Source organism: Podarcis vaucheri (assembly GCF_965113315.1).
Source record: "Podarcis vaucheri genome assembly, chromosome: 1".
NCBI lineage: Eukaryota > Metazoa > Chordata > Lepidosauria > Squamata > Lacertidae > Podarcis > Podarcis vaucheri.
In genome coordinates this window covers 33356720-33382287 of record NC_138759.1, presented here as the reverse complement: position 1 = coordinate 33382287, position 25568 = coordinate 33356720, and the positions used below count along the sequence as shown (strand labels likewise).

The window sequence follows — 25568 nt, the reverse complement described above, 5'->3', positions numbered from 1 at the left end:
GTGTGTGTTCCATTAGTAAGTGGAACACAAATGCAAACAAGCAAAGGGTAAAAGATCAGACTCCCAACCGATAACAGATCTGAAAAGCAAGCTAAATACCACGCATAAGCACATAAGGAGGTGAAATTCTTTTCTACTTTAAATAAATTCCCATTTCGCATTTAGCTCATGTCTTGTCAAGTGTGAAACTTGCATATCAATCCCATCTTAACAACGTCCCTTTTGTTGCTGAAGTGTGGCAAAGTCGGATGTTCAATATCCAGAGAGGCCGAAATACACCAGGACTCAACCCACGGATTCTAAGCATTACTATTTGTATTAGATTTGTGGCCATTAATTATCTAGATCAGTGACATTCTGGTTTAGAGAGCGAGCAGGTGGTTTCAGGCTAGGCACCCAAAAATATCCGTCAAATATACTGGGACTCGATCAAACCGCTGCATAGCAAATAGATTCCACAGAACATCCGTAAGTACACGCAGCAAGCACCCCACACTACTAGAACATGACGTCAGGAGAGGGGCGGCGCTTGCTATGCGAGCCGGAAGCTACCTGTTGATTCTGGCGTCCTGGCCGGCGTCTTTCTTCATGCAGCATAGAGTCACAGGCTCAGTGGGATTTTACACTTCCGGTTCTAAATCGAGCATGGGGGGGGTAATCAATGCAACGAAATAGAATAGGGCACTGTCCAACCCACTCTCCCATTTTGCACTGTGAAATGGGGGCCGGGGAGTTGCGTTAGTCCGCTGCAACAAAAACAACAACAAAAACTCACACATCACACACACACACACACACACAAAAACCCCGCCCTGCTTTTTAAGGTGCAATGGACCGGCTCTAGTTCTCTATTCCGCACCAGCTCCGTATATGGCGGTATTCCAACGGAAACCGGAAGTGAGGAATGCATTCCGAGGCGAATCTTCTACCTCTACGCAGTCGTGGGTTGTTGTGTTTTTTTTTTTGTTAAGGGCCGGCCGAGCAGCAAAGGTGCGACGGGCTCGTCTCTCTCTCTCTCTTCCTCTCTCTATGGTCTGTTCTAGATGGGAGCAAGGCATTTTCGATGGCTGTGCGCGTCATATCCGGACGATTCTGAGATGCCGGTAAGAAACGCTCGTCTCGGGGAAGGAAGGAGCTGGAGGGGGGGGAGAGGAGGGGGCGCGAGAATACGTCGTTACGCGCCCTCCGCCCGCGCGCTCCCTTCCCTCACTCCGGGGGGTCTCGCCACTGTGTGGCCCCCGCCGCCTACCTGCTCCCCTTTCCCTCAGTTCTTGGGTCCAGCCCGGTCTGTGAGAGAAGCCCTTCCCTCTCCGCCCTCGGTGCCGGGGGAGCGGCCTGGGTCCGCCTCGGCCTTGTCGCCGATATGGCACGGGTCTTTGCTTCTTCCCCTCTCAGCGCCCGCCCGGACCCAGGGCCTGGCGGGAGACTCCGGGTGACTCCGTCCAGAAGGTGACCTGCTTGTTGCTTAGGCCCCGGAAAGTTCTTCGGTGTTTCACGAGGGGTCGCGTTGTTGGATGAACCTCCTTACCGTCCCCCGACCCTCCCGGGTCTTGACGAACCGCCGCCTCCTTGGGTGGTTGGAAGGCTCCGCGGTCCTTAATGTTCAAAGTAAGGAAAAGTTTAGGGTTATTGGTATAGCGATGGTTCCCACTCCCCGCTTTCCGTCAGCGCACGTGGGGTTTCATAGGGTTATGTCAACAACAAAACGTCAGGCTCCTGCCCTGAAGAGCTTTGCATGATAATATAGCCGGGATCTTTATTATTTTTGTTGTTTGTCGAATTTATGCCCCTCCAATAAGCAGCCCTGGGCGGCAATCGAGGATAGGCAGCAGAGGAAGATGACGAGGGAGAGATGGAAGAGGCAGTGAAAACCAAGGAGACGTGTTTTCCTGCTTGGCAGGGGGTTGGACTCGATGGCCCTTGTGGTCTCTTTCAACTCTATGATTCTATGATTCTATGTGTGAGCAAATTGGTTTTAAGACAGACACAGAGCCTAGGACTTGCTGATCAGAAGGTCGCGGTTCGAATCCCCGCAATGGTCCGTTGCTCGGTCCCTGCTCCTGTGCAAGTAGATAAATAGGTACCGCTCCGACGGGAAGGTAAATGGCGTTTCCATGCGCTGCTCTGGTTCGCCAGAAGTGGCTTAGTCATGCTGGCCACATGACCCGGAAGATGTACGCCGGCTTCCTCAGCCAATAAAGCAAGATGAGCACCGCAACCCCAGAGTCCGCGATGACTGGACCTAATGGTCAGGGGTCCCTTTACCTTTAAAGACATACTGCTTGGGAATAAGGATTAAGATGTCTTGAACACATCCAGCCCTGACATCAGCACCTGCCAGAAACAGGCGGCTGCCAGGGCCCATGCAGTCAATGGGGCGGACTGGCAAAACTCCTACTGTCTTTGAGTGTGTTTTCCCTCCCACACTGGACATTGTTCAGTAGCCCTTCTCTAGTAGTGTTGTTCAGTAGCCCTTCTCTAGTAGTTGGATTCCCACCCCCATGTTGCTATTCAGCTTCTAACTTGTGGCCTTACCCAGGCATCCCTGTTGCTCTTTCTAATGGATGTAGTAGCTCCCATTTTTTAACATACTGCTGTGTGTGTAAATGCTGTGCAGTGTATAATGTAGCGATACCCTGTTGGGTGCTCTGTAGCATGAAGGATTATGGCCACTCACTTCCTATAGGAATTGCACTTCCTCTGAGTAAGCTCATGGGTGGTTATAATCATTGTAGTACAGCCAGGTAAAATGGGAGGTACCAGTATATGGTGGTTGTAACACCAATGGCACTGTCATGAAGGCCAGGGGAGCCTTTTGGTTTCACTATGCTGCTGTGGTGAGGACGTGCAGAAGCTTGGAGCTGGCCTTGAAAGTATCTGGAATGGGTTTGAAGGAAGAGAGAAAGAAGCAAGTTCTAGGCATATGTGAAAGCAGGAGAGAATGGACAGCTGCTTAAGAGCTTGTATTTATGTATTAAAATGTTTATTTTTGCACCCAAATTTTGGTCATGACCTCCAAATAAGCTTGCTGCAGTTATGTAGGAGGGAATTAATGATATTCTGTAATGGTCAAATAAAAGCTTTTCATTGTTGTTACTATATCCCTGTAATGAACCATAGAACTGTAAATGTTTCTTGAGGCTGATCTCTGGCAAAGTCTGGGCCCCTGGCAGTGGAATTTAACAGTTGCAGTTTAACAGGCATGGAGTGGAGGTAGAAAGCAAAGAGAATCAACGTTATGTTACTGCTGTTTTGTGTATGAGAAAGAATTATGTTTTAAAATACGGCAGCATGACTGGCAATATGTTGGTCATATTTTTAATATTTGGTTCTTTTTCAGGTTAAACTGAATAGCTCTCTACTACGGCTTCTCCTAAGAAGATCCTCACAAAGCTGTGAGGCTGGAATATATTTATAAACACAGAACGTTCTTCACTTTGAACTCTTAAGCTTTGTGCCTTATCCAGATCGACTTTGGGAATCGGAAACTTGAATCAATGTTATCGGATGAGTTAGAGTCTAAACCAGAGGTCAGCAACCGCTTGATTTGTTTTGTGGCTCAGTGGCTGTATTCTGGAATTATTATGGCAAATGATAATTTTCCTAGTGATTTGTGTAGTTGGTATATGGTTATCATGCATAGAAGCAGTGCAATCTTTTTTTCCTTGATTAACGGCTCCAAAATCACTCATCTGATTTGCACCCACAAGGTCTCACTTGAAAACCTATAATCGCAAGTGACACTTAAGCAGGAATTCTGTGCTAACTTACATGGGAGTGAGCCTCACAATGTGACTTACTTCTGAGTAAGCCCATGTAGCATTGCAATGCACAGAGCTCACAATTAAAAAATGTTTAACAGTCCACATGGCTCTTAATGCAAAAACTCTGAGGTACCAATAAGACCCAATTGCTTGACATAAAGACTTCCAGCTCAGAGCAGTTATACTTATGGCCTTCATGGTAAAAAGCTGCCAGGGGGGCTAGTCAGAATGAAAGGAAGGGGTGTACTAATCCTTTACTGCTTCTCCACTGTCCTGACCCCCCTTCCCCAACTGCTATTTGGCATGGGAAAGAAGCTGCCATTGATGAAATTTAGTATAGAAGAAAGCTGCCATTATCAGCTTCGGAGAGTTGTTTCCATTGGAATCAGATTTAAAAGAGAAAAGAAGGCTGCTTATTATGGTTTTGATTCTCCACAAAATATGCTATGTATAGTGTATAAAAATACATGTGACAAAATATACTACATATTGTGTATAAAAAATACATGTGACGTTAAGTTGTATATTTAACAGCACGTGTAATATAGCCTGCACTCTGTGACTAGTGCAAAAGTGTTTTGGGGTGGTTCATGTAGATTACCAGTATGTTGCCTGTTGCTTCTTTTCAGCTCAAAATCAAGCTGGGGAAGGGCCATAGCTCAGTGGTAGATTTTCTGCTTTGCATGCAGAAAGTGCCAGGCTTAGCCCCAGCATGTCCAGGTAGGGTTGGGAGAGGCCCCAGTCTAAAACTCTGAAGAGCTGTGCTGCCATTATTGTGGAATATACAAACCAATGAACTAACTACTGTGCAAAAGCAGCAGTAGTTGTGAATTTAGTCAAAGAACAGGGCATGTAACGTTTATGCTTGTTACCATAAGAATTAACATTTGCACAGGGAAATAAGAGTTCAGAGTAAGTAGTGAGTAATTATTTCACATTGGTGATTTATTATTGTTTCTTGGTTGAGCTCCGAATGACAGACTATTTACTTTTAGTATATTCACTACAGTGTAGTTTATGAACCATCTCTCTGTGTTACTGCCTTTTGCAGCTGAAGTTGTAGAATGGGAACTGGGGAGAATTGACAGAAAGCATTCAGCTTCAGTTCTAAGCATTTGCTGCTGCTTTAATATCTTTGCTTTCCCCCCAGCTGCTGGTTCAATTTGTTCAGAACACGTCTATTCCACTAGGACAGGAGCTTGTGGAATCAGAACCTAAAGATATAACCTGTTTGTCTCTCCTTCCTGTTACTGAACCCCAAGAATGCAACAGACTGATGTTGCCAGGTAAAACCTGAAGCCTGATTATGCTAAAAATGCTGTTTGCATTTTTGAGATATTAACAACACTATGCATGTCTACCTGGAAGTCAGTCCCACTGAGTTCAGTTTGGCTTGCTTCCAGGTAAGTGTGCATAGGAGTGCATGCTGTGTTTAGATGTGGGATACTCCTGTAATGTACAGTTATTAAAATTCAATTCTTTTTCAAGGAACGGTGAGATAAAATTGTAATAGAGTGGATTCTGGCAAAGCTGCTAACAATGCTCTAATTAATATTAAACATTCAATAAGTTGTTTAATGTTAATTAGAGCATTGCTAGCAGCTTTGTCAGAATCCACTCTCTTACTTATGGAATATGCAGAAATGGCGAAATTTACCGGAAGAATAAGAAATCAAGATAACAAACTTTTTATAAAAGAATGGAAATGGTTTATTGAATATTTACAGATAATTTGCAAACAGATAAAAACATTAATAGGGTTATTGTAATAACCTGCAGTTTCATAAGAGTATATATTTAAAGTAGATAATTAAATGAGCAAATTAAATGAATTTGGATATGCAGAAGATATTAGAAAATACATTTAAGGAACTGCAGAAAGGGGGGGAAGCAAGTCAAACTTTGAAATGTTAAATTGATTGTACAACTAATGAAATGTATAAACTTGAAAAGTATAAATAAAAACTTTAAAAAACATAACATTAAATGTACTGCTAAGGTTACTGGTTTTATAATGGTTTTCTATCACGTTTGTGCTGAAAGCGTGCTTGTCTTGAATGAAATTCATAATCTCACAAATGCTTTCTAAAATTTCTTCATTAGATGACTCTCCAGGTCATACTAGCTCCTCAAAGGATGTCTCCTCTTCTGCTGTTTTGCGAAGCCTCCAGGTGAACGTTGGCCCTGATGGTGAGGAGACAAGGGCACAAACAGTACAGAAGCCACCTGAGCTTCTGCCAAGCCCTGATACTTCCAGCTTATTGCAAGACCTCCAACCCACTGATAGCACTTCTTTTATCCTTCTCAATTTAACACGAACAGGTAACTCCATCAAGCACTTCAAAGCACAGAAAGAGATTTGGGCAATGCTGCATTTAACAGGAGTCATCACCTCCTTCCAGTAAAGTGGCTGGAGAGTAGGGAAGCTAACCTGTGGCACCTCCAGGTGATGTTGAACTAAAACTCTCACCTGCCCTGGCCATTGGCCATGCTGACTGGGGCAGAAGGGACTTGCTGTGCAATGACATATTAAGGGCTACAGGTTAGCCATCCCTGCTGTAGAGGCTCATTGTGATATTGTGGGAAGCAAGAGAGTTTACTCCCCTTCTTATCGTCTCATGAAAACTGCCTCCCTTCTAGGCCTAGGTTCCCCCTCAGAGCACTTGGTGTTTGTCCAAGATGAAGCAGAAGATTCTGGGAATGATTTCTTCTCGAATGATAGCACCGACAGCAGTACCCCATGGTTTTTGCGAGTGCAGGAACTGGCTCATGACAGTTTGATTGCTGCCACTCGAGCACAGCTCGCAAAGAATGCCAAAGCAAGCAATAATGGTAAGAAGGCTTTTATTTCTGTTGGGGGTATTTTCCATTTTCAAGGTATAATGTTACTTTCACCCATAAAATGAGTTTAGGAAATCTTATAAAGCTCTCATATGTTGTTGAGAACTTCAAGTCATTTACTTCTTGCCTTTTAAGGTAAAAAACTTTCAATGTCCCTAATAGGACTGGGCAATATCTGGTTTTCAATATCATGGTATATCACCAGCTAAACATCGCAATATACCACTATGTCACGATATCTGAAATAAGGCGCAGCTACGTAAAAGCAAACATGGTAATGTCCTGGCAACTGCTACTTAGTTATGGGTCTAAAGCACCACAAACTGATGAAATCATTACTTTCATCAGCAGTTTCATCAGCCAAAATGCATTCAAACAGGACTTTGGTTTGGGGCTTGGATACCAAACGGTGGTATTCAGGGCCAGGACAATCGAAAATACAGTGAGGAGTCATAGTGAATAATGAATAATCGGGGAAAATATTGAACAACAACAAAAATATAAATGTGATGCTTATAATTATATTAAAATTAACTCAGATTCATCCCCCAGCATTTCCAGGGAGGGCTGGGAGAGACCACCTCTGAAATTCTGGAGAGGAGCTGCTGCTCAGCGTAGACAATAGTGTTGTAGATTGACCAATGGTGTGCCATACTTCCTATTTCTTATCATATAATTTCCATTTGTCTTTGGAGCAGGACCAGAGGCTGCTCTGATCTCCCACCAGCAGAGGTAATGGTCCCCATAAGTTATGAACTAGTCTAGTTGATAAGGGTGCTGTTGTGCAGTCACAACAGCACCTGGCCATGCCTGTGCATGGCTGTGAGGGTAAATGGAGTTCTGGGGTTTAGTAGCTCCTGGCTCTGAGCTGTTTTCACCAGTTGTTGCTGCATAACTGCTGGGCCATTCAATCTGCTGAATGCCAGGTATACCTGGGAGTTGCTGATGCTTGGCAAACGCAGCTCCATTGCTTAGGTAACCAGCTTGATGTTCCCTTCCTCAATCCAATTGTGTGTCGTCGATTTCTTGCCGATGAGATTGGGACGCACATTCCATTGGAAGTAACACATTCAAATAGAAATGATTTGCATTCCGTCACAACTTCATCTGTTTGTACGGCACTGCTTATAATGGGATGCACATCTCCATGCCTGTTCCGTCCATTAGGCATGCCTAACTATGTGCAATGGGAGCTCGGTCAGGAGAAAAATATGCTGCATAATGATAGTAAGATAGTGAAACTGCCAGCATAACATGGTATGCATCCTCTCAGTTGTCTCTTTCCCCCAATGTGTGAGAACATTGAATGGCATTGTTTGCCCTCGCTGTTGTCACACAACTACAGCTGGCCATGTGGTGCCAGTTTTACTATGAGATCTGTGAGTTGGCTGGGATCAGGTAGTGAAGAAGCCCTTTCAAGTTTTGTGTTTTGTTTTTAAGAAGGCGACCAAGCAGCAACAGCAAGTCAGGGAAACAGTGAATGTGAACAGGTATGCAAAAATGTGGAAGGTAGTACTTTATTATTTTAACGTGCCTTCTCTACCCTCCGCCTACCTTTGGGAAAGGATTATAGCTCAGTTGGCAGAGCACTTGCTTTGGATGAAGAAGGCTCAATCTCTCCAGGTAGGACTGGGAACGCTTCCAGTCTGAAACCCTGGGAAACTTGCTAGTCAGAGTGGTCAGTGTGAAGCCAGATGGACCAGTGGTGACTGGTTATAAAGCAGCTTTCTATGTTAGTGTTTCACTACCCCCACTGCTCCTGCCTTTAGAAATGGTAAATTTTGCAGAACCTCCTGAAAATTTGAAAGAGTACAGATTTGAAGTATGAAGAAGAGCATCCACTTCAGGGGGCTGACTAAACAAAATGAGCAGAAATGTTTCTCTTTTTAAATGTATTTAGGTGGGTTCCCCCCCTCCTATGTATCACTGTCATTTTACTATTGTATTCTTTTTTTCTTTTTTACCCCTTCCAGGTGAAAATGTTCATGTTTGCTCAGGAGACCCTCAACCGAAAGAATCCAGCCCTATCCCTCACTTGCCTCGGGTGGAGAAAAAGTTGAAATGTACAGTTGAGGGCTGTGACAGGACATTTGTGTGGCCGGCCCACTTCAAATACCACTTAAAGACTCACAGGTGCATAGAGTTGCTATGACTTTGCTGAGCACTGCAAACTGTATGCAGCTATATGAGTGGTCCTGCTATGGAACGATCAAATTCAGAGAGTCAACCAAAGTCCAGAAATCTGAAACAGAAAAAGCTCACCTCTATTTTGCAAATACACTCAATGTGGTTTTTAAAACACTGTTTGTGTGTTTTAACTGCCTGGGTGTGGCTTGTGATTTGCAACTGGCCCAAACAAAACTGCTCTTTGTGTGTATTTTATATGTAACCTAAACTTTTAAATGTGAATATCTGGTTTATTAAAATTATTTATACAGTGTAAGGCAAGGAAAATGCAGCCTCTTCATTTTACTTTAACTGTTACTTCAAGTGGGGCCAGTAACTGGCCATGTCACTTTTCAGCCTCTTCATTTTGAACTGAAACAAAAACAAAAATGCATACAGCACCACATTAAGGAAAGCCAGAGCACCAGCAGAGGACTACTTGATTACAGCAGCATGTATAATAGTGCCATGAAAGTGATGTTGTTTTCCAGGAATGACCGCTCCTTCATTTGTCCAGCAAAAGATTGCGGGAAAAGCTTCTATGTCCTGCAGAGGCTGAAGGTGCACATGAGAACGCACAATGGTGAGAAACCATTCATCTGCACCGAGCTAGGTTGTGGGAAGCAGTTCACGACAGCTGGGAACCTGAAGAATCACCTGCGGATTCATACTGGTGTGTACCATTCCCCTTTTTTCAAATTCTTCTTTTGTTCCAGTATTCAAGTGTTAAAGAAGTTTCTCTGCATTTCTATCAGTCAGATTATGAGCATGGCACTGACTAGGCAGCTGCTGCCTCTCTGCCTTTATGCCTGTTATGAAGTATTTATTTAGGGTTGCCAAAGTTGTTGAGCTTTGAGGTATTTTTAATGAAATTAGGCAAAATCTACATTTCCAACATGGGTTGCCATATGTCCAGATTTTCCTGAACACTTCAGCTATTTCCACCTGGACGCTGTTTACGAGGGCCAAATGCCGGCTGTGTTACAGCTAGGGAGGAGATAGGGAGGAGAAAGCTGATTCAGATGACGTGCTAAGCCAAACCTGGCTTGACACAGTAGCAAAGAGGACCAGGGAGGAGCAACGTGGATATGAGCTCCTCTGTGTATGGTGTCAATAAGTCAAGGTTTGGCTTAGTGGGTCATGTAAACCAGGCCAAAGTTTTCCCGCACCTCCTTTAGGTGATCAAAAGGTTATATAATAGCAAACCATGTTGGTGGTTATTATATTAAATTTCTGAGACTTCCAGTCTTGGAGAAACTGTGTTTTCACTCTCCAAGTAGAAAGCTTCCACACTAATATTTGATAGCCAATGAAGAACTCATGTAAACAATGAAAGGTGTATGACTGAATTTGAGAAACTGCAACTTAATAGAAAGAAGTGGATCCTTGCATATGAGGGCATATGCAATTCAAGTGACTTTTTGAATTAACTGAAGCAAATGCTTCAATGCAGGGGAAAAGCCCTTCTTGTGTGAGGCTCAGGGCTGTGGTCGCTCCTTTGCTGAATACTCCAGCCTTCGGAAACACCTAGTTGTCCATTCAGGTAAGGGGACTTCATTCCTTGAGATACCCATACAACAGACAGCATCTATCTTGAAGACAGCAGAACATTATTCCCTAGGTCTTGCTGAACAATTACTAATGTGCTTCCCCCTTTGCTTTTTATGCTGTCTTGCCCTTTTCTCTTCTTGAGCCTCATAACTTCCAAGGTGTAGGCTAAAAACTGCATCTTGCCTAGTATATACAATTGTGGGCGTGACAAAGTGAGATCTTACAATCTCTAGGCCAAAGGCTTCTTGTACATACAGGCCTGAGACTCTAAATTGCTCAAATTTCCTGACAAAATTTGACTGTGAACTTGATAGCCCCTTTCTAAAGCTAAGCCTTTGGTGTCTGAATTCAAGAGAAATGAAAACTACTTAAGCATAGAAAATGAATATTTCATTCTCTGCTCTAGCAATTATTGTATATTGTTTATAGGAGTAAAGCCCCACCAGTGTCAAATCTGTGGGAAGACATTTTCTCAGAGTGGTAGTAGGAATGTACACATGAAGAAACATCATTCCAGAGTTGGAACAGATAGCAACAGACAGCATGAACAAACAGGTAGGAACCGAGTAGAGTGGGAATGTATGACTGGATCTTTCAAACAGTGATGAGAAGGGTCGAGTTGAGAAAAAGAACCTGTTCTGCCATAGAAGTGTTAGCATGAGATGGTGACAGAAATGCGGCTGTTTCTGAGGATGTGAAATATATCACATGAAGAGACTGTAGGAACAGAGAGGCTAAGAGTGTTTGACCACAAAGCCTTAACTATTTCCCAGCTTTGAAAAACAGTTATAAAATTGATCTGTGTGAGTAAAGTTGTGCTTTTCAGATGTGTATGCCCACATCTCGAAATATATTCTACAAAGTCAAACTCTCTTCCTGAAAATACAGGTCATGAAGAAGAAATCTTGGATAAGGAAGAGTGAGAAAACAATTCTCCACATTCTTCAGATTTGTGAAGCAGAAATCCCTCTCTGTGTGATAGTAGACACGGATGCTGTTGTTTCTCAACTTGGTGTTTTGTTTTTGCAACAGAATCGTTGATGGGCAGTAGTTTGTTGGAAGAATCTGAAGAGCACAGTAAGAATCTGTTGTCCATGAGCTCACCTCCCAACCTTGGTGTAGAATCCTTGCAGTTGCCAGACACAGAATCAATTATTGGTGTAAAGGAAGGTGAGAAAAATATTTCTATTAGCAATTAAATGTTTACAGGAGCTGAGTTGGGAGGGGATATCTTTCTATCAGGATAGTCTTAAATGGGATAATTTATTGGAGTTCCAACACATAGTTTCAGCAGGAAGGGTGGAATGCAATAATAATACTTTTATATTGGTTTCTGATACTGTATTTGTTTTCCTGAGTGCTGGTTTAGCCACTGTTTCTAATATTTGGCCTAGTCTAATACATTCACACAATGCACACTTCATTTTTTGTCTGAAGATCAGGTTGCTTGAGAAAATAATCCCCAATGTACATTTTATAAAGCACAACTTAGTCTCCTGTTTGATTTGCAGAGGTTCTTGCTGAAGCAACAACAAACTCTCTCCATGCTGCATCTGATGTGGTTTTGCCATCTCATCATCTGATGCCAATGTCAACATCAAGACACTCCTATGGGGTGTCATCTTTACTACAGTAAATCTACAGGTCAGCCTAGAAGACTGCTATTTCTTTTTGAACAACATAATTCTAGTCTTTTGAAAGTGCAGCAAAACATCACATTTTCTACTATCTGAGAATTTGATAGCAGTGAGGCTTTTGGTTATTATTTAATCTTATAAATATTTGTTTGAAATTTTGATGGAAGATTATAGTAATAATAGGTTTAAAAGAAAATTCCCATTCAATCTTAAATTGAAGGTAATAATAATTAATAATAATAATAATTTACTTGATCTGGAAGCTATATAACTATAGTGGCATACAGCTTGGTCTGACACAAAAATCACAATCTCTGCTGGTGCCTGTTGGTTTCAATTAAAGCTTACTACAGTCTCCTAACTGTGATGACTGTAGGCAAGGCTCTTTGTTACAACCTTACTATATCCATTTGTTCACTGAACATTGATTGGGTGTGGTACCACAAAGTTGCACGACAATTCTTGCAAAATAACAGTGTCCTCTGTTGTCATGCTGTTCCCAACCCACAATCCCATCTTTCATAATATGACACAGGCAAAGTGTGTACTGTGATGTTTTGCTGGCACAGAATCTTTAGTACAAGTTGAATCCTAAGATGCCTTCTGCTCCAGAATACACTTGTATTAGAGTGGGAAAAGTGAAGCAGTCTAAAGATGTTCTGTTCAGCTTTGTGCGAGCAAGGTCTTGCCCCTGCCCACCCTGCCCAACTTCTACCCTGATCGGAGTGAGCCAGTTCCTCCCACTGCCTTAGCACTGATCAGCCAGGCCCTTCATTTAAAACAAATACGTTAGAAGGTGTTACAAGTAAAGGTACTTCTCCCATACATCTGTGTTGGTAATTTGTCATATAGAGAGGGCTTGAAAGAAAGAAAAAAAGATGCTGTGAAATATAATAGAGCAGTGTGTTGCTTGAATCATTCTATTATTTGTTCCTTTCTTATAAACAAGTCTGAACTAGTATTGATAGAAATAAAATGTGTTGATTTGCAGTTACAAAAGGAAGAGCAAATGAATGAAGTATTCAACACAAGATACGAAGCTAAAGAAGAAGCTTGTGTGATGATGGGCTCAAGAAACCATGTGGTACTTGAATCCCCAGAGTTTATGCTGTGCCTCTAGTGTACTTATTGTGACCTGTCAGAACAGAGGCCTGGAATATGGTTTGCTTCAATCACTGGAACCTCCGAAGAAGGGCTTCAGGAGCTTTTACTAATGTCTGAACAGAGTACTGTTCCTGTTGAACCTGGCACCCCAAAGGTGAGGAGGTAATGCTCTTGGAACTAGTTCCTAGCCACTTTTTTCTCTCCTGAAGCTGATCATAAGCTCAGCATTATACTGACTCGTTCTTCTTGGAGGAGTATCTTTAGATGGTAGTGAATTCTGCAACAAGGCACTGCAGTTCTGTTCTTGCTTCTGAATTATCAGGTGGTTTGTGGTTTCTCTTTGAGCTAGATCTTCCACATCTCCTTGCTTGGTGCGGATATACTCTCTACTATGGTTTCTGCTCCAAACCGAAGACATGATGTTGTTCAGAGGATTGCCTCAGACACCCTTGCTTCTTGCTGTGATTTTAATTTCTAATTATTAGGGCTTAATTTAAAAAAATAAAATCAGAGGTAGAATCTATTCAGTATTCTTCAGTTGTAAATAAACTATCTACTTCCAACTCCTGATATTTGTGTATTTTGTGTTTTTCTTTGCCTATTCAAAGATGCTCATGGGTACCTTAAAGCCAAGTACCAAGCAATTATATGGAATACAAAATCCTATTACTATATACGTAAAACAATTAAACAGAAAAAATAGAACAAAAATGAGCAGGAATGTTCTCATTGCCCACTCTGTACCAAAAGTACTGTTGCTGAAGCTTCCCCTATAGCTTCCACTTTATTTTTTATATTTTTTTATTTTTTTGGCCATATTAAAGACCATATATTTTTGTGAACATATAAAAAGGTGAAAACAATTAATCTTGTAATGCCTTTAAGGTCAAGCACATTTATTATAGCATATGCTTTCATTTACTTCAGACAGTTCTACTTGTAAAATAGGAAAATGCATAAATCTTTTAATCAGCCTCTGAGCTCAGAATTAACATGGTTTGATATGGACCAGACAGAGCATAATAAATACAGTATTTGTGCCACTCACAAAGTTTTCTGAACAGCTTAAATATTTAAAAACAATTAGACCATTAGAACAAGAATACAGCACAGCACAAAAAATATTAACTGAGCAGGGATTAAAAGTTCTGTGCAAAAGCACTTTTTGAAGCAGCTCAGGTGTACTTGCAAGCTGTTTCGAAGTAGCTTTTGCAAAGGGTTTAAATGCAGCTCCTGTGCTCTCATTTGCTCAAAAGGGAGTGCAGAGGCTGTTTTAAATCTTTTTGCAAGTCTCCCCACCCACTTTACACCCCCAACCCTCTGGGAATTGGAAAAGGCTTTGCAAATCTCCTGCCACTTCTTTTTTGTGCCTCTGAGATCAGTGAGCAAGGGTTTTTGAGAAGTGGGTGGCCCCACTCACATCAATTTTGGCCTGCAAGGCAGATCTTGGTAAGAATCTGGCCCATGGAGTCAGAAAGGTCCCCCCCCAACCTGTCCTCAATGAATAAAGTAACTTTAAATGTTACTTTAAATTCTATGAATCTTGGGTTTAATGATTTTTATTCATGTTTTTGAAAATAGAGTTAATTTTTACTAAACGTTCAGATGGAATAACAACTCATCATGCTTTTCAGTAGTTGCTACAAGACTAATATACCACTGCTTTTGGAGCATAGGCACTTCAGTTTACTCCCTAAGCACATTTATCTGTAAGCAAGCCCATTTATCCTCAATCGGACTTACTTCCAAGTAAGCCAGCATAGAATCATAATGGCATCTTGGACTGTAAATCTCAGTGAACTTGTAACAATAAGAAATCTAGGTTGCTAGGGAAAATATAATTTTATTAGCCTTGCATGGCCAAGGGATGGAGAAGAGGATTTAGCATATATCCTCTGGCCATCTTTTGTTTTTAAAAATAGTGCAAATGAGTTACTGAAGGGAAATCTAAAAACTCCTTGTTGCCAACCTGTCTGTAGAAACAAAACTGGCTAAAAACATCTACTGTAGCAATTCCATTGCACAGCTTTCTGAACCTGAGAGGCATAAACGTTTAAAACATTAGTATGGTACTTTTCAATTTAAGTTAGTGCAGAATCTGTATGGGTACCATTAGCATGAAACGTCCAAACAGGATGATGCTTCCAGGATCTGTGTCAGCACAGCAGGCTGCATATGCACATATCTCCCCACTTCCACCCACCCAAGTACAGTGGTACCTCTGGTTACGTACTTAATTCGTTCCGGAGGTCCGTTCTTAACCTCAAATTGTTCTTAACCTGAAACACCACTTTAGCTAATGGGGCCTCCCGCTGCTGCCGCACCGCCGCTTGATTTCTGTTCTCATCCTGAAATAAAGTTCTTAACCCGAGGTACTATTTCTGGGTTAGCGGAGTCTGTAACCTGAAGCGTATGTAACCTGAGAGGGATGGTGCCAAATCTTTTGAGGTTGCCTAAAGAAGTGCAATACATTTGTTATCTATAATCTAGTATATATCATGATTACAAATTTTTATATAAAAGCTTGTTAGCTTCAGTTCTTCGTGCTGAAGAAGCTGCCTAACCCTGATCTAATGACATTTGATTAAAGGGGAGAAATGAGCTTTAGGCACCTGAAGACTTCCACTGGGTTCCTACTTTGTTTGTAGTATCCTTTGCCCCTCTTCAGCTAGTTCTTGTATAATGCCAGCTTTGGTATTCCTCTGCGACTTATGAGTCCTGTTGATTAAAAATTGTGATTTCAAAATTTCACGCTATAAAATCACTGGAAGTGGTGGTCATAGTTGCAAAGTTCACATCTGAATCCTACTCCTAAGGAGTTCCGAACATCCTATACAGTGGTGCCTCGCAAGACGAAATTAATTCGTTCCGCAATTCTCTTCGTCTTGCGGTTTTTTCGTCTTGCGATGCACGGTTTCCCATAGGAATGCATTGAAAATCAATTAATGCGTTCCTAGGGAAACCACCTTCAGACCAGGTCCGGGACAGTCTGTCCCCGGACCTCTTCTGAAGGCTGGGGGGGGGCAAGGGCTTTTCTTCCCACCCCCAGCATTTTAAAAAACCCTGGGACAGCGGAGGACTTCTCCGCTGTGCGGGGCTATCTTAAAATGCTGGCGGGCGGCATTTTAAAATCGCTCCGGACAGCGGAGGACTTCTCCGCTGTCCAGGGCGATTTAAAAGCCCCTGGGAAGGCAGGCAGGGGGGACAAAGACTTTTGCCCCCTGCCCGCCTTCAGAAGGTGTTCCCGCCCCCCGCCCCACTTCGGAACAGCTTTCCGAAGTGGGGCGGCGGGGCCAGGTGTTCCCGACCCCCCTCCCCACTTCGGAAGAGCTTTCCGAAGTGGGGCGGCGGGGCCAGGTGTCCCCGACCCCCCTCCCCACTTCGGAAGAGCTTTCCGAAGTGGGGCGGCGGGGCCAGGTGTTCCCGACCCCCCTCCCCACTTCGGAAGAGCTTTCCGAAGTGGGGCGGCGGGGCCAGGTGTCCCCGACCCCCCTCCCCACTTCGGAAGAGCTTTCCGAAGTGGGGCGGCGGGGCCAGGTGTCCCCGCCCCCCCCGCCCCACTTCGGAACAGGTCCTGGACCTCTTCTGAAGGCTGGCGGGGGCGAAAGTCTTTGCTCCCCCCGCCTGCCTTCAAAAGCTGTCCGGCCCAGGCATCCCGGACCTTTCCGCCAGCAGCGGCAGCGCTGCCGCTGCTGGCGGAGACTTGCCGGCATGCCGAAGCCTGTGCGCAGCGCGCCCAGGCTTCGCGGATCTCTCTGCCAGCAGCGGCAGCTCTGCCGCTGCTGGCAGAGACTTGCCGGCATGCCGAAGCCTGCGCGCAGCGCGCCCAGGCTTCGCGGATCTCTCTGCCAGCAGCGGCAGCTCTGCCGCTGCTGGCGGAGAGTTGCCGGCATGCCGAAGCCTGCGCGCAGCGCGCCCAGGCTTCGCGGATCTCTCTGCCAGCAGCGGCAGCTCTGCCGCTGCTGGCGGAGAGTTGCCGGCATGCCGAAGCCTGCGCGCAGCGCGCCCAGGCTTCGCGGATCTCTCTGCCAGCAGCGGCAGCTCTGCCGCTGCTGGCGGAGAGTTGCCGGCATGCCGAAGCCTGCGCGCAGCGCGCCCAGGCTTCGCGGATCTCTCTGCCGGCAGCGGCAGCTCTGCCGCTGCTGGCGGAGAGTTGCCGGCATGCCGAAGCCTGCGCGCAGCGCGCCCAGGCTTCGCGGATCTCTCTGCCGGCAGCGGCAGCTCTGCCGCTGCTGGCGGAGAGTTGCCGGCATGCCGAAGCCTGCGCGCAGCGCGCCCAGGCTTCGCGGATCTCTCCTGCCTTCAAAAGCCGTCCGGGATAGCAGGAAGCGCTTCCCTGCTATCCCGGACAGCTTTTAAAATGCTGGCGCTGGGGAGCAAAGCCTTTTGGCCCCCGCCAGCCTTCCTGGACCTCTTCTGAAGGCCGGAGGGGGGGGGAAAGGCTTTGCTCCCCACCGCTAGCATTTAAAAGAGGTCCCCGGAGATTTCCCTATGGGCTTTCGTCTTGCGAAGCAAGCCCATAGGGGAATTCGTCTTGCGAGGCAAATCGCGGACGAAAAAACCTTTCGTCTAGCGAGTTTTTTGTCTTGCGAGGCATTCGTCTTGCGGGGCACTACTGTATACTGTTTTCCATATTTCATCCTCACAAGAACTGAGAGATACTTTAGACAGTGTGACGAGCCTAAATTCAATCTGTGAGCAGGGACTTTTATTATTATGTCAGTTTATTTCTGAGTCCAGGGTGGCTAAACACATCAATAATGAATCAGTTTTAAAATTCTAAAAACATGCTTTCAACAAGTGATCTCAGGGTTTCCAGGAACAGATTTTTTTCCCAGCCATGAAATGTCTGAGTAAACAGGAATGTTTTAAAAATCCTGAAAGTCAATTATGAGGGGAGACACACCGCACAACAGGGGCACCAACTCCAGGGCCCTGCGGCCTGGCCTCTGCCAGCTGGTGCCTTACCTCTGGCGGCAACTGGGCCGGGGCCTGCGCCTCTGCTGTGAGGCCTCTGTTGGGGCACATTGCAGCCATGGACGTGCTTCTGGGATGCAGTGGGCCCCTCGCCACCATGACTTTATGACATTGTGGCGCCCAAGTCAGCGCTGCTGCCAAACCAGGAAGGACCTATGAATGGGGAACGCCTGCTGAAGAGGCCCTGTCACATGGAACTGCGAGCTGGGGAGCCCCCAGCGGCACCATCACCAACAAGGCATCACCTGCCAAACAGGTAGTTTCCTATTTGGGAAGATGTAATTTGGTCCCAAGCCAGTTCATCTTGAATTGGATCTGGTAACTCACTGACAACTTCATGGCTTGTTAAGTGCAAGTTTCTTTCCTTCTCAGCATAAATGCCCCTATATCTAATAGGTGAATGTAGAAGACTATTTTTTTACGAAGCTGCAGGTGATTTTCTGTTCTTTAAATACCTTTGTGATTCAGACTGCTCCTTCCCTACTAGGTCAGTGGTGTCTCCTCCTTTGCTTTTCACAAATTCTTCATTCAACCCAAACTGCTGCAAGGTGTCTCGAAAAAGCTTCTCTGCCCCTTGACGGGCACCCTGCTGTGGAATTCAGAAGACAGGCGGTTTAGTAGGCCCTCTTCCCTTCATGAATACTTACAGTTATTCCAAGCGATCGCTCTAAACTAGAAAAGTAATTGGATATTTCTCTCAATATGGAAGAAGCAGTTATATTTTAAAATGTTTGCAAATTCTTTGAAGACCATTATATTCAAACATATACCTCAGTTTATTTTGAAAACAATATTTTCCTATTTAGTGTACAGTATTTTCCCTATCATTACAGCTGGTCAACAACTAAATTTTGTTCCCTACCAAACTCTTTTTCCCATGAAGTTTTTTTTACCCTTCAGACTTCCAGAATGGCAAAGCAGTTACTTGAATATTGACTCCCTGCTACAGCCTGCTGGTATTTACTGTTTGATCCTCCAAACCTTGACAGTTTCCCCATACCAAAATAGTTACCTTTGTGACCTGTTCAAACATATATGGTCTGTTTTTCACTCGCAACTTCATCTCTTCTAGTTCCTTTTTATACTCTTGTGTTCTTTTTCGGTCATTTTGCCTGAAACAAAAGGTTTCCGTACTATGCATCATCTTCAGTTATTCTGTGCTGCACTTTTAATTATCGGGTAGGAAGGCACATTTAGATATAGGAATCTCTCCACAGAAATGGGCTGCATATAGATCTGCTATGTGGGTGCGGAAGAACATCTGGGCACCTATGCTCCCTGGCAATTCATTTATAACATATTTATACTGCTTAACAAAAACATTTATAAGCAACTTACATAAAAATAAAAAAGCAATAACATTTCTTAAAGACAAGGTAGGACAAGGTAGGTTGGTGCACCAACCAAAGTTGGTAATGGGTGCTCAGAGCCAACTGGACCTCTAGCATCAGTGATTGATCTAGCAGCACCCTCAAATGATGCTCTACCTCCAGAACGGCTACAAATTCAATTTCCCAAAACTGAAAAACTCCCACCCATAGGATCTCTGTCTTGTCAGTATTCAGTTACAATTTATTAGTGCTCATCCACTCCATGATAGCACCCAGGGAAAATAATAATAATAATAATAATAATAATAATAATAATAATAATAATAATAATAATAATAATATTTTAAAAAACCCAGTCAGGCAGAGAAGAGGGGCACAGTAATGAGATGTTGCTTTTTTGGGAAAGCCTTTTAGATCCAAATCTGAATCCCTTTTCTATTACAATATATTATTTTTCAAATCCTGGGGCTGTGTTACCAATTATATCTAAGGATAGTGGTGAGACAAGCATGAAGTGTAAATAAATAATATGACTGCTGTCTGTTGGCTATGAACACTTGAAACTCAAACCCATTTCTCATACCGAGCTATCAGTAATTCCAACTGAAATGATTTTGCTTCAATAGTACGCTACCAAAGCCAATTAGCATACTGACCAGTTTTGCTTCAGCTTTTCTCTGTGTGTTTCCTCCAAGCTTTTATGGGGATCCAAAGCTTTTGCTCGGCAATTCAGAGACTTATGCATAGCTTGACCTCTCTTTCTCTGCAACTCTGCCCAACGAGCTCCTTCATTTTCCTTGTATTTTTTATCCTCTTGAAGGCGTCTATAAATATACATGCAGATAATGGGATATGATCTTATTTCAAAATAAAATCACTAAGCTTTCCAAAACAAAACATATACAAAGCCAGTTCATATATCCAAGTTTAAACAATATTGTTCAAAGTATGTGTGGTACTCTCTTAATTCTGAATTCTAGCAGGCTTTTGGGAATTTTGTTCAAGGGGGGTATCCAAAAGCATAGGTGGCCTCCACCTGCCATGTGGGACAGGCAGGGTTATATTACAAGGTTTTGAAGGCATTGTCTGGATCAGGATGTTCCGCCTTTGCACTTATTCATACTTTAATTAAATGAGTAAGTTACTCACTTAATAGCAGACTGTCTCTTTCTCACTGCATCTGTGATATATATTGGAAGTGTGTTGGAGGAGAGGGAAGAAAGGTAATTCAAAGACCGACTCCTTTGTATTGGTGCCCTGGAAGGTTGTTGAAAATCCTGAAAGTAAGAATATTTAATATTGATTTATTTTTTTTAAACACACCTTTTTGTACAATGCTTAGTTGCAGCTGTGCTCTCTTCATATGTATGTATGCATGCATGCATGCATGCATGCATGCACATATATATATAGTTACAGATAGGTAGCCGTGTTGGTCTGCCATAGTCAAAATAAAAAAATTCCTTCCAGTAGCACCTTAAAGACCAACTAAGTTAGTTCTTGGTATGAGCGTTCGTGTGCATGCACTTCTTCAGATACAGATTCAGAAACTTCTGTTTCAGTGTATCTGAAGAAGTGTGCATGCACACGAAAGCTCATACCAAGAACTAACTTAGTTGGTCTTTAAGGTGCTACTGGAAGGATTTTTTTTATTTTTTTATATATATAGTGTTTGCTATTTGTTATTATCAACCTGCAAATGCTTGTCTCTTATGAGGTTCACATTTTTACATTTTTAAAACATTATGCTGACAGGTAAGTGGGGCGAAGAGCTGCCGATGTGGAAAGTGGCACATCCTGTACACAACAGGATGTTATCCTGCTACATACATAACCATTTCCTGATTTACAAGAAAATCTCTCTTTTTACTCCATGACGGCTAAGATTACACAAGTGTCTTGGGTGAGGTACTTTGCTGAAAGCTTTTTTAAAAAGTCTGAATACACTGTTTCAACCTCTATCTATATGGTTGCTGACACTCTCAAAGAATTCTAATAGGTTGGTGAGACAGGACATGCCTTTGCAGAAGTAATGGTAGATCTGCTTAAGCAAGAATACAGAAGAACAAGCTTTGCTGATCTAATCTTTAACAATACTTTCCACCAGTTTTCCTGGGAGAGATCAGATGTTAAACTAAACAGCATTTAATTTCCAGGATTCCTTTAAAGACAATTAGGGTTACACTGGCCACTTTCCAGTCCTCGGGTATGGAGGCTGATTTGAGAGACAATTTACATATTTTTGTTCAGCAATTTTACATTTATGTGCTTTAAGAACTCTTGGGTGGATGTTGTCTGGGCTTGGTGATTTGTCATTTTTGATTTTGTCTACTGGGCCTAAAACTTCATCTCTCTCTCTGTTTTTCAGATTACCTTCCTTCAAAATTTAGTTCAGACACTGTGATTTGCTATTTAATATTAATAGTGATAAAGCTGTTATTTACTATTTGAAATACACTTCAATAGAAGTGCTACTACTGTTAAGACTTCAAGCATAAGTTGGTGCCATTGAGACTCTTCTTATTTTATTTCGTAACATTTGTTCCAAAGAAAGCCGACCTTGATCTAAAACTATCTCAACACTGAGTTAAATGGATGGTAAAGTATATTTGGTGTTTTGCACTCATGAGTGATTTGTATGTAAAGGAATACAAAGTGGTACAAAGAGCAAAATCCCTTTTACCATCATCCCCGGATTAGGCACTTGATGTTTGCAACAGAGATTAGACGTTCTAAGTCTGAATGGTTTATTATGAGTTGTTTCTTTGATTTCTTGTTTGCTTAAAGCTTCTCTCTGGAATGCCCAGTAAAGTCCTTCAAAGTCAGGCACAGATGTATTGATTCTTGGTTTAAAACTGAAGTTATCCTGCAGAAAGCTCAGTTTTTTCTCCCTGTTTATAGAGGTAATTTGGGATCCTTTTTTTCTCTTGCCAAGCTCAATAGGAGCCCAGGAACTTTCCAATAAATCCTTGGCTCTCATCTGAATACGGATTTTTCGTAAGAGTTCAGCTTCTGGGGAGTAAAAGCAACAGTGATGAACAGTAATGAACGGGCTGGGAGAAGGTATGTAAATCTGGCTAATGCAACAGAAGAAAAGTGTTAATGACACTAATAACAAAAGAGGCTAATGGTTGAGCCAAGCATTAAAGCAAAAGCAATAACTGAAAATCCAGAACATTTGAAACTGCCTAACACGTATCTTTTCCAAATAAAAAACTAGTTACAGGATATATCATGCAGCACAACTTAATAATGCTCATTCTTTTTAAATTTCTATTTTCTATTTCTTTTTCAAAAACCTGTGTATTCTAGAAAGGAAAATGATCAACATGAAGTCTCCCAGACCTTTGGCTGATTAAACAATCCATTGCCTTTTAAACAGTGGGGGGAGGCATAATTTTTGTATGTTACTGTGTTTTGTGTTTTTGTGTTTTTATATTGTAAACTGCCCGGTGATCCTAAGATCAAGGAGTGTATAGAAATTTAATAAAAAATAATAAAAAAATGAAATTTGCATAGCCCTGCTTCAGGAACAAGCCAAGAGGAGCAATTCATTTCTGGATACATTTTACTATTAAGAATTCCCCAAAGGGATGGTACAGGTTGGCATCCTTAAAGAGAAGGATACAGTTCCTAGCCATCACCATTTTTCAGGCTAATCAGCTCCAGAGGTTTATGAGATGGGGCAGAGGCCAAGGCCCTGAGGATGCCCAATTCATCAACCATTGCAAATCTGTAGCATCAGAGAAGTTTCCTCCTAATTTTTATGTGATTGTTGATCACCTTCCCTGAGTCCTGTTTTTACTAATTCCACTGATTGGTCCTACTCACTCTGAGATAAGAAATGTGTTTTGTGATATGGCAGGATAAAAGGCCTATTTTCTTTTATTTCTTTTGTACTGGTATGACAGACAATGAATCTACTAACTGGAATGTCTCCTATAGCAGATGAAGATGACACCTTCATACCACCATTAGATATTGTTGACAGTGCATTAAAAGCTGTTTTACCTTTGAGTTTATCCCCAAACATTGGTTCATAGGTGGACTTGGGGATCTTCTTCCTGACTTTTGGCACTGATTTCTCAACTGGAGTCAATACTTCTAGCATCTTCTGTCTGATGACCTCCTTTCGTTTTTCTTCTTTTTCCTGAAAACTGAAAGGTTTTTGCATTGAAAGGAGTAGTTCTCTTCTCTTTTGTGTTTCCACTTGTCTACGAATTTCATTCTTTTCCATTATTTCTTGGTAGAGTGGCAGATAGATGTGAGCAGGCACAGGTTGTGCTCTGAACTGTTTCTGGCATTCAGCTTCTTCTAGGCTTTGTCTTTTGTACTCAGCTGATTCAATTTCAAACAATGCATGGGACTTCAACTTTCTGCGAGCTTCTCGAAGTGTCATATTGAAGGGTTGAGGGACAGTGATAGGGGAGATCCATGTAGCTGAAGCACTCTTTGATCTTGAAAAGGACTGAAGAAACGAATGATGATTTTGCTCATCTTTTGGGTTATCAGCAGTGATGTTAGTCAATGAACTGAACCTTCTTAGGTTGCCAGATCTGAGGATATGGTAAAAAATAATGCTATCAATGCCAAATAAATCAAAAGAAAGGTTATATTTGAGAACTTTGAATAAATGAAAGGAGATAGTTTAGGAGTAATGATACACTAAGATCTATTTCATTATTTTATGAAATCTGTTGTCCAACAGGAGCATTCAAGACCACTGTAAAAACTTTATCCCTGTGTAGGAGAATCACGGTATGGATTTCATTAGACTCTTTTGCATCTCACCTCAAAGCTTCATGGAACTTTGATGGCAATGTCAACCTTCCATTTTCCTGGAAAAAATCTTCCAGCTCCTTGTTCTCCTCTGGTGGTTCCTGGTGGTTTTCCAACTGTACCTGGTACATCAGACCGAGTTCTAACAAACATTGTCTGTTTTTCCTTTTGAGGGCCTGAAGTGAGTCGTAAAAATCCTCTGCTGAATTCGAGGCACCTACTATTTGTTCCTCTGACTGGAGGAAATCTAGCAGCTCACCGCCATCAGGCAGAGAAACATTACTATCCAGTTGCAAGTCTGGAGACTGTGCTTTAATTGGAAACACCTAGGCAAATCATAACAGCAAAACAAAGGTTTCAAACACAGAAGAAAAAACTATTTTTAAAATGCATTTCCATTTGAAATACTGTATACCACTTTGCACTTTGTATACCTGAAGGAGCGTCTCCACCCCCATCGTTCTGCCCGGATGCTGAGGTCCAGCACTGAGGGCCTTCTGGTGGTTCCCTCATTGCGAGAAACAAAGCTACAGGGAACCAGGCAGAGGGCCTTCTCGGTAGTGGCGCCCGCCCTGTGTAACGCCCTCCCATCAAATGTCAAAGAGATAAACAATTACCTGACATTCAGAAGACATCTGAAGGCTTCAGGGAAGTTTTAAACGTGTGACATTTTAGTGTATTTTTGGTCTTGTTGGAAGCCGCCCAGAGTGGCTGGGGAAACCCAGCCAGATGGGTGGGGTACAGATAATAAATTATTATTATTAAACCAGCATTTCCCCCCCAACAAGCCTGTGCCCAGTTAACTTGGGAGTAAAGAAAGACCCCTTGAACTTTGGGTTCACATGCAATGGGATCCCACCGCTGCACGAGAGAGGTTATTCCTTGAAAAAAAAAATATTTTTTTAAAAATTAAATTGTTATTTGCTATTTGTGGTGACTGTTGCTGTTACAGGTCTGGCCCGCTCCCCTCTGCCGCCCATCGGTTTCCTCCAGGGATGCCCTCGCACTTCCATCCCCATCATACCCGACCCCCATTTCCCGCTCAGGTGAAGCCGCTGAGGAGCAGCCATGGCAACGAACAACCGCCGCCTGTTGCCATGGTAACAGACCGCTTACAACCGCCCCGCATACCCGTCGAATCTCTTCCTTCGGGAGCACCGCTTCGGCCCCGCCCGCGGCCCCCTGAGGTTCCGACACTGTCATCGCCCCCTCGCACCTGCTGCGCCGCCCGCAGCGCTCCGCCGCTACCAGCTCGCCGTGCCCGCTTGGTCTCTAGCCAATAGGCACCCTCCTTTTTTGTGTCGCTCCTCGCACATTGGCCAATGACCGCGGTCTGTTTTCCGTAGCTCCCGCCCAACCCGGTAGAATTCTCGGCTCTCATTGGTCCGGTTCTGTTGGCCGCTCTCGGTTGCCAAGGT

At 43.1% G+C, this 25568-nt stretch overlaps 2 protein-coding genes across 7 annotated transcripts; one reads left to right on the top strand and one right to left on the bottom strand.

Annotated features, from left to right (window-relative positions):
• Nucleotides 1-815: 815 nt before the first annotated feature.
• ZNF410 (zinc finger protein 410) lies at nt 816-13633 on the top strand. 6 transcript variants are annotated; one of them, XM_082215092.1, is made up of 13 exons: nt 816-1103; nt 1803-1883; nt 3341-3530; nt 4915-5050; nt 5868-6086; nt 6405-6596; nt 8579-8738; nt 9263-9444; nt 10225-10314; nt 10752-10877; nt 11355-11492; nt 11834-11966; nt 12951-13633. In XM_082215092.1, the coding sequence occupies exons 3-12, from the start codon at nt 3498-3500 to the stop codon at nt 11956-11958; spliced, it is 1401 nt and encodes a 466-aa protein (XP_082071218.1). In that variant the 5' UTR covers nt 816-1103; nt 1803-1883; nt 3341-3497; the 3' UTR covers nt 11959-11966; nt 12951-13633. The 6 variants fall into 6 exon arrangements, with proteins under 6 accessions (XP_082071218.1, XP_082071219.1, XP_082071216.1 ...); XM_082215093.1 differs by having other exon boundaries at nt 1800-1883; XM_082215090.1 differs by lacking the exon at nt 1803-1883.
• A 305-nt stretch (nt 13634-13938) lies between these two features.
• Nucleotides 13939-25555, bottom strand: FAM161B (FAM161 centrosomal protein B). Its single transcript, XM_082214986.1, is given in 11 exon segments — nt 13939-15516; nt 15676-15781; nt 18496-18629; nt 19053-19152; nt 20028-20195; nt 20521-20648; nt 22055-22383; nt 23383-23927; nt 24163-24476; nt 25282-25421; nt 25424-25555. Coding segments are annotated over 10 exon segments (1986 nt in total). The 5' UTR covers nt 25467-25555; the 3' UTR covers nt 13939-15516; nt 15676-15696.
• Nucleotides 25556-25568: the final 13 nt, after the last annotated feature.

What these genes read in the sequence shown, in the direction of transcription:
- ZNF410 (XM_082215090.1), top strand. Translation starts at nt 3,498, where the DNA reads ATGTTATCGGATGAGTTAGAGTCTAAACCAGAG. An exon ending in TGCCAAAGCAAGCAATAATG is followed by an intron (nt 6,597 to 8,578) that starts GTAAGAAGGCTT and finishes TACCCCTTCCAG; the next exon opens with GTGAAAATGTTCATGTTTGC. An exon ending in AATTATTGGTGTAAAGGAAG is followed by an intron (nt 11,493 to 11,833) that starts GTGAGAAAAATA and finishes TTTGATTTGCAG; the next exon opens with AGGTTCTTGCTGAAGCAACA.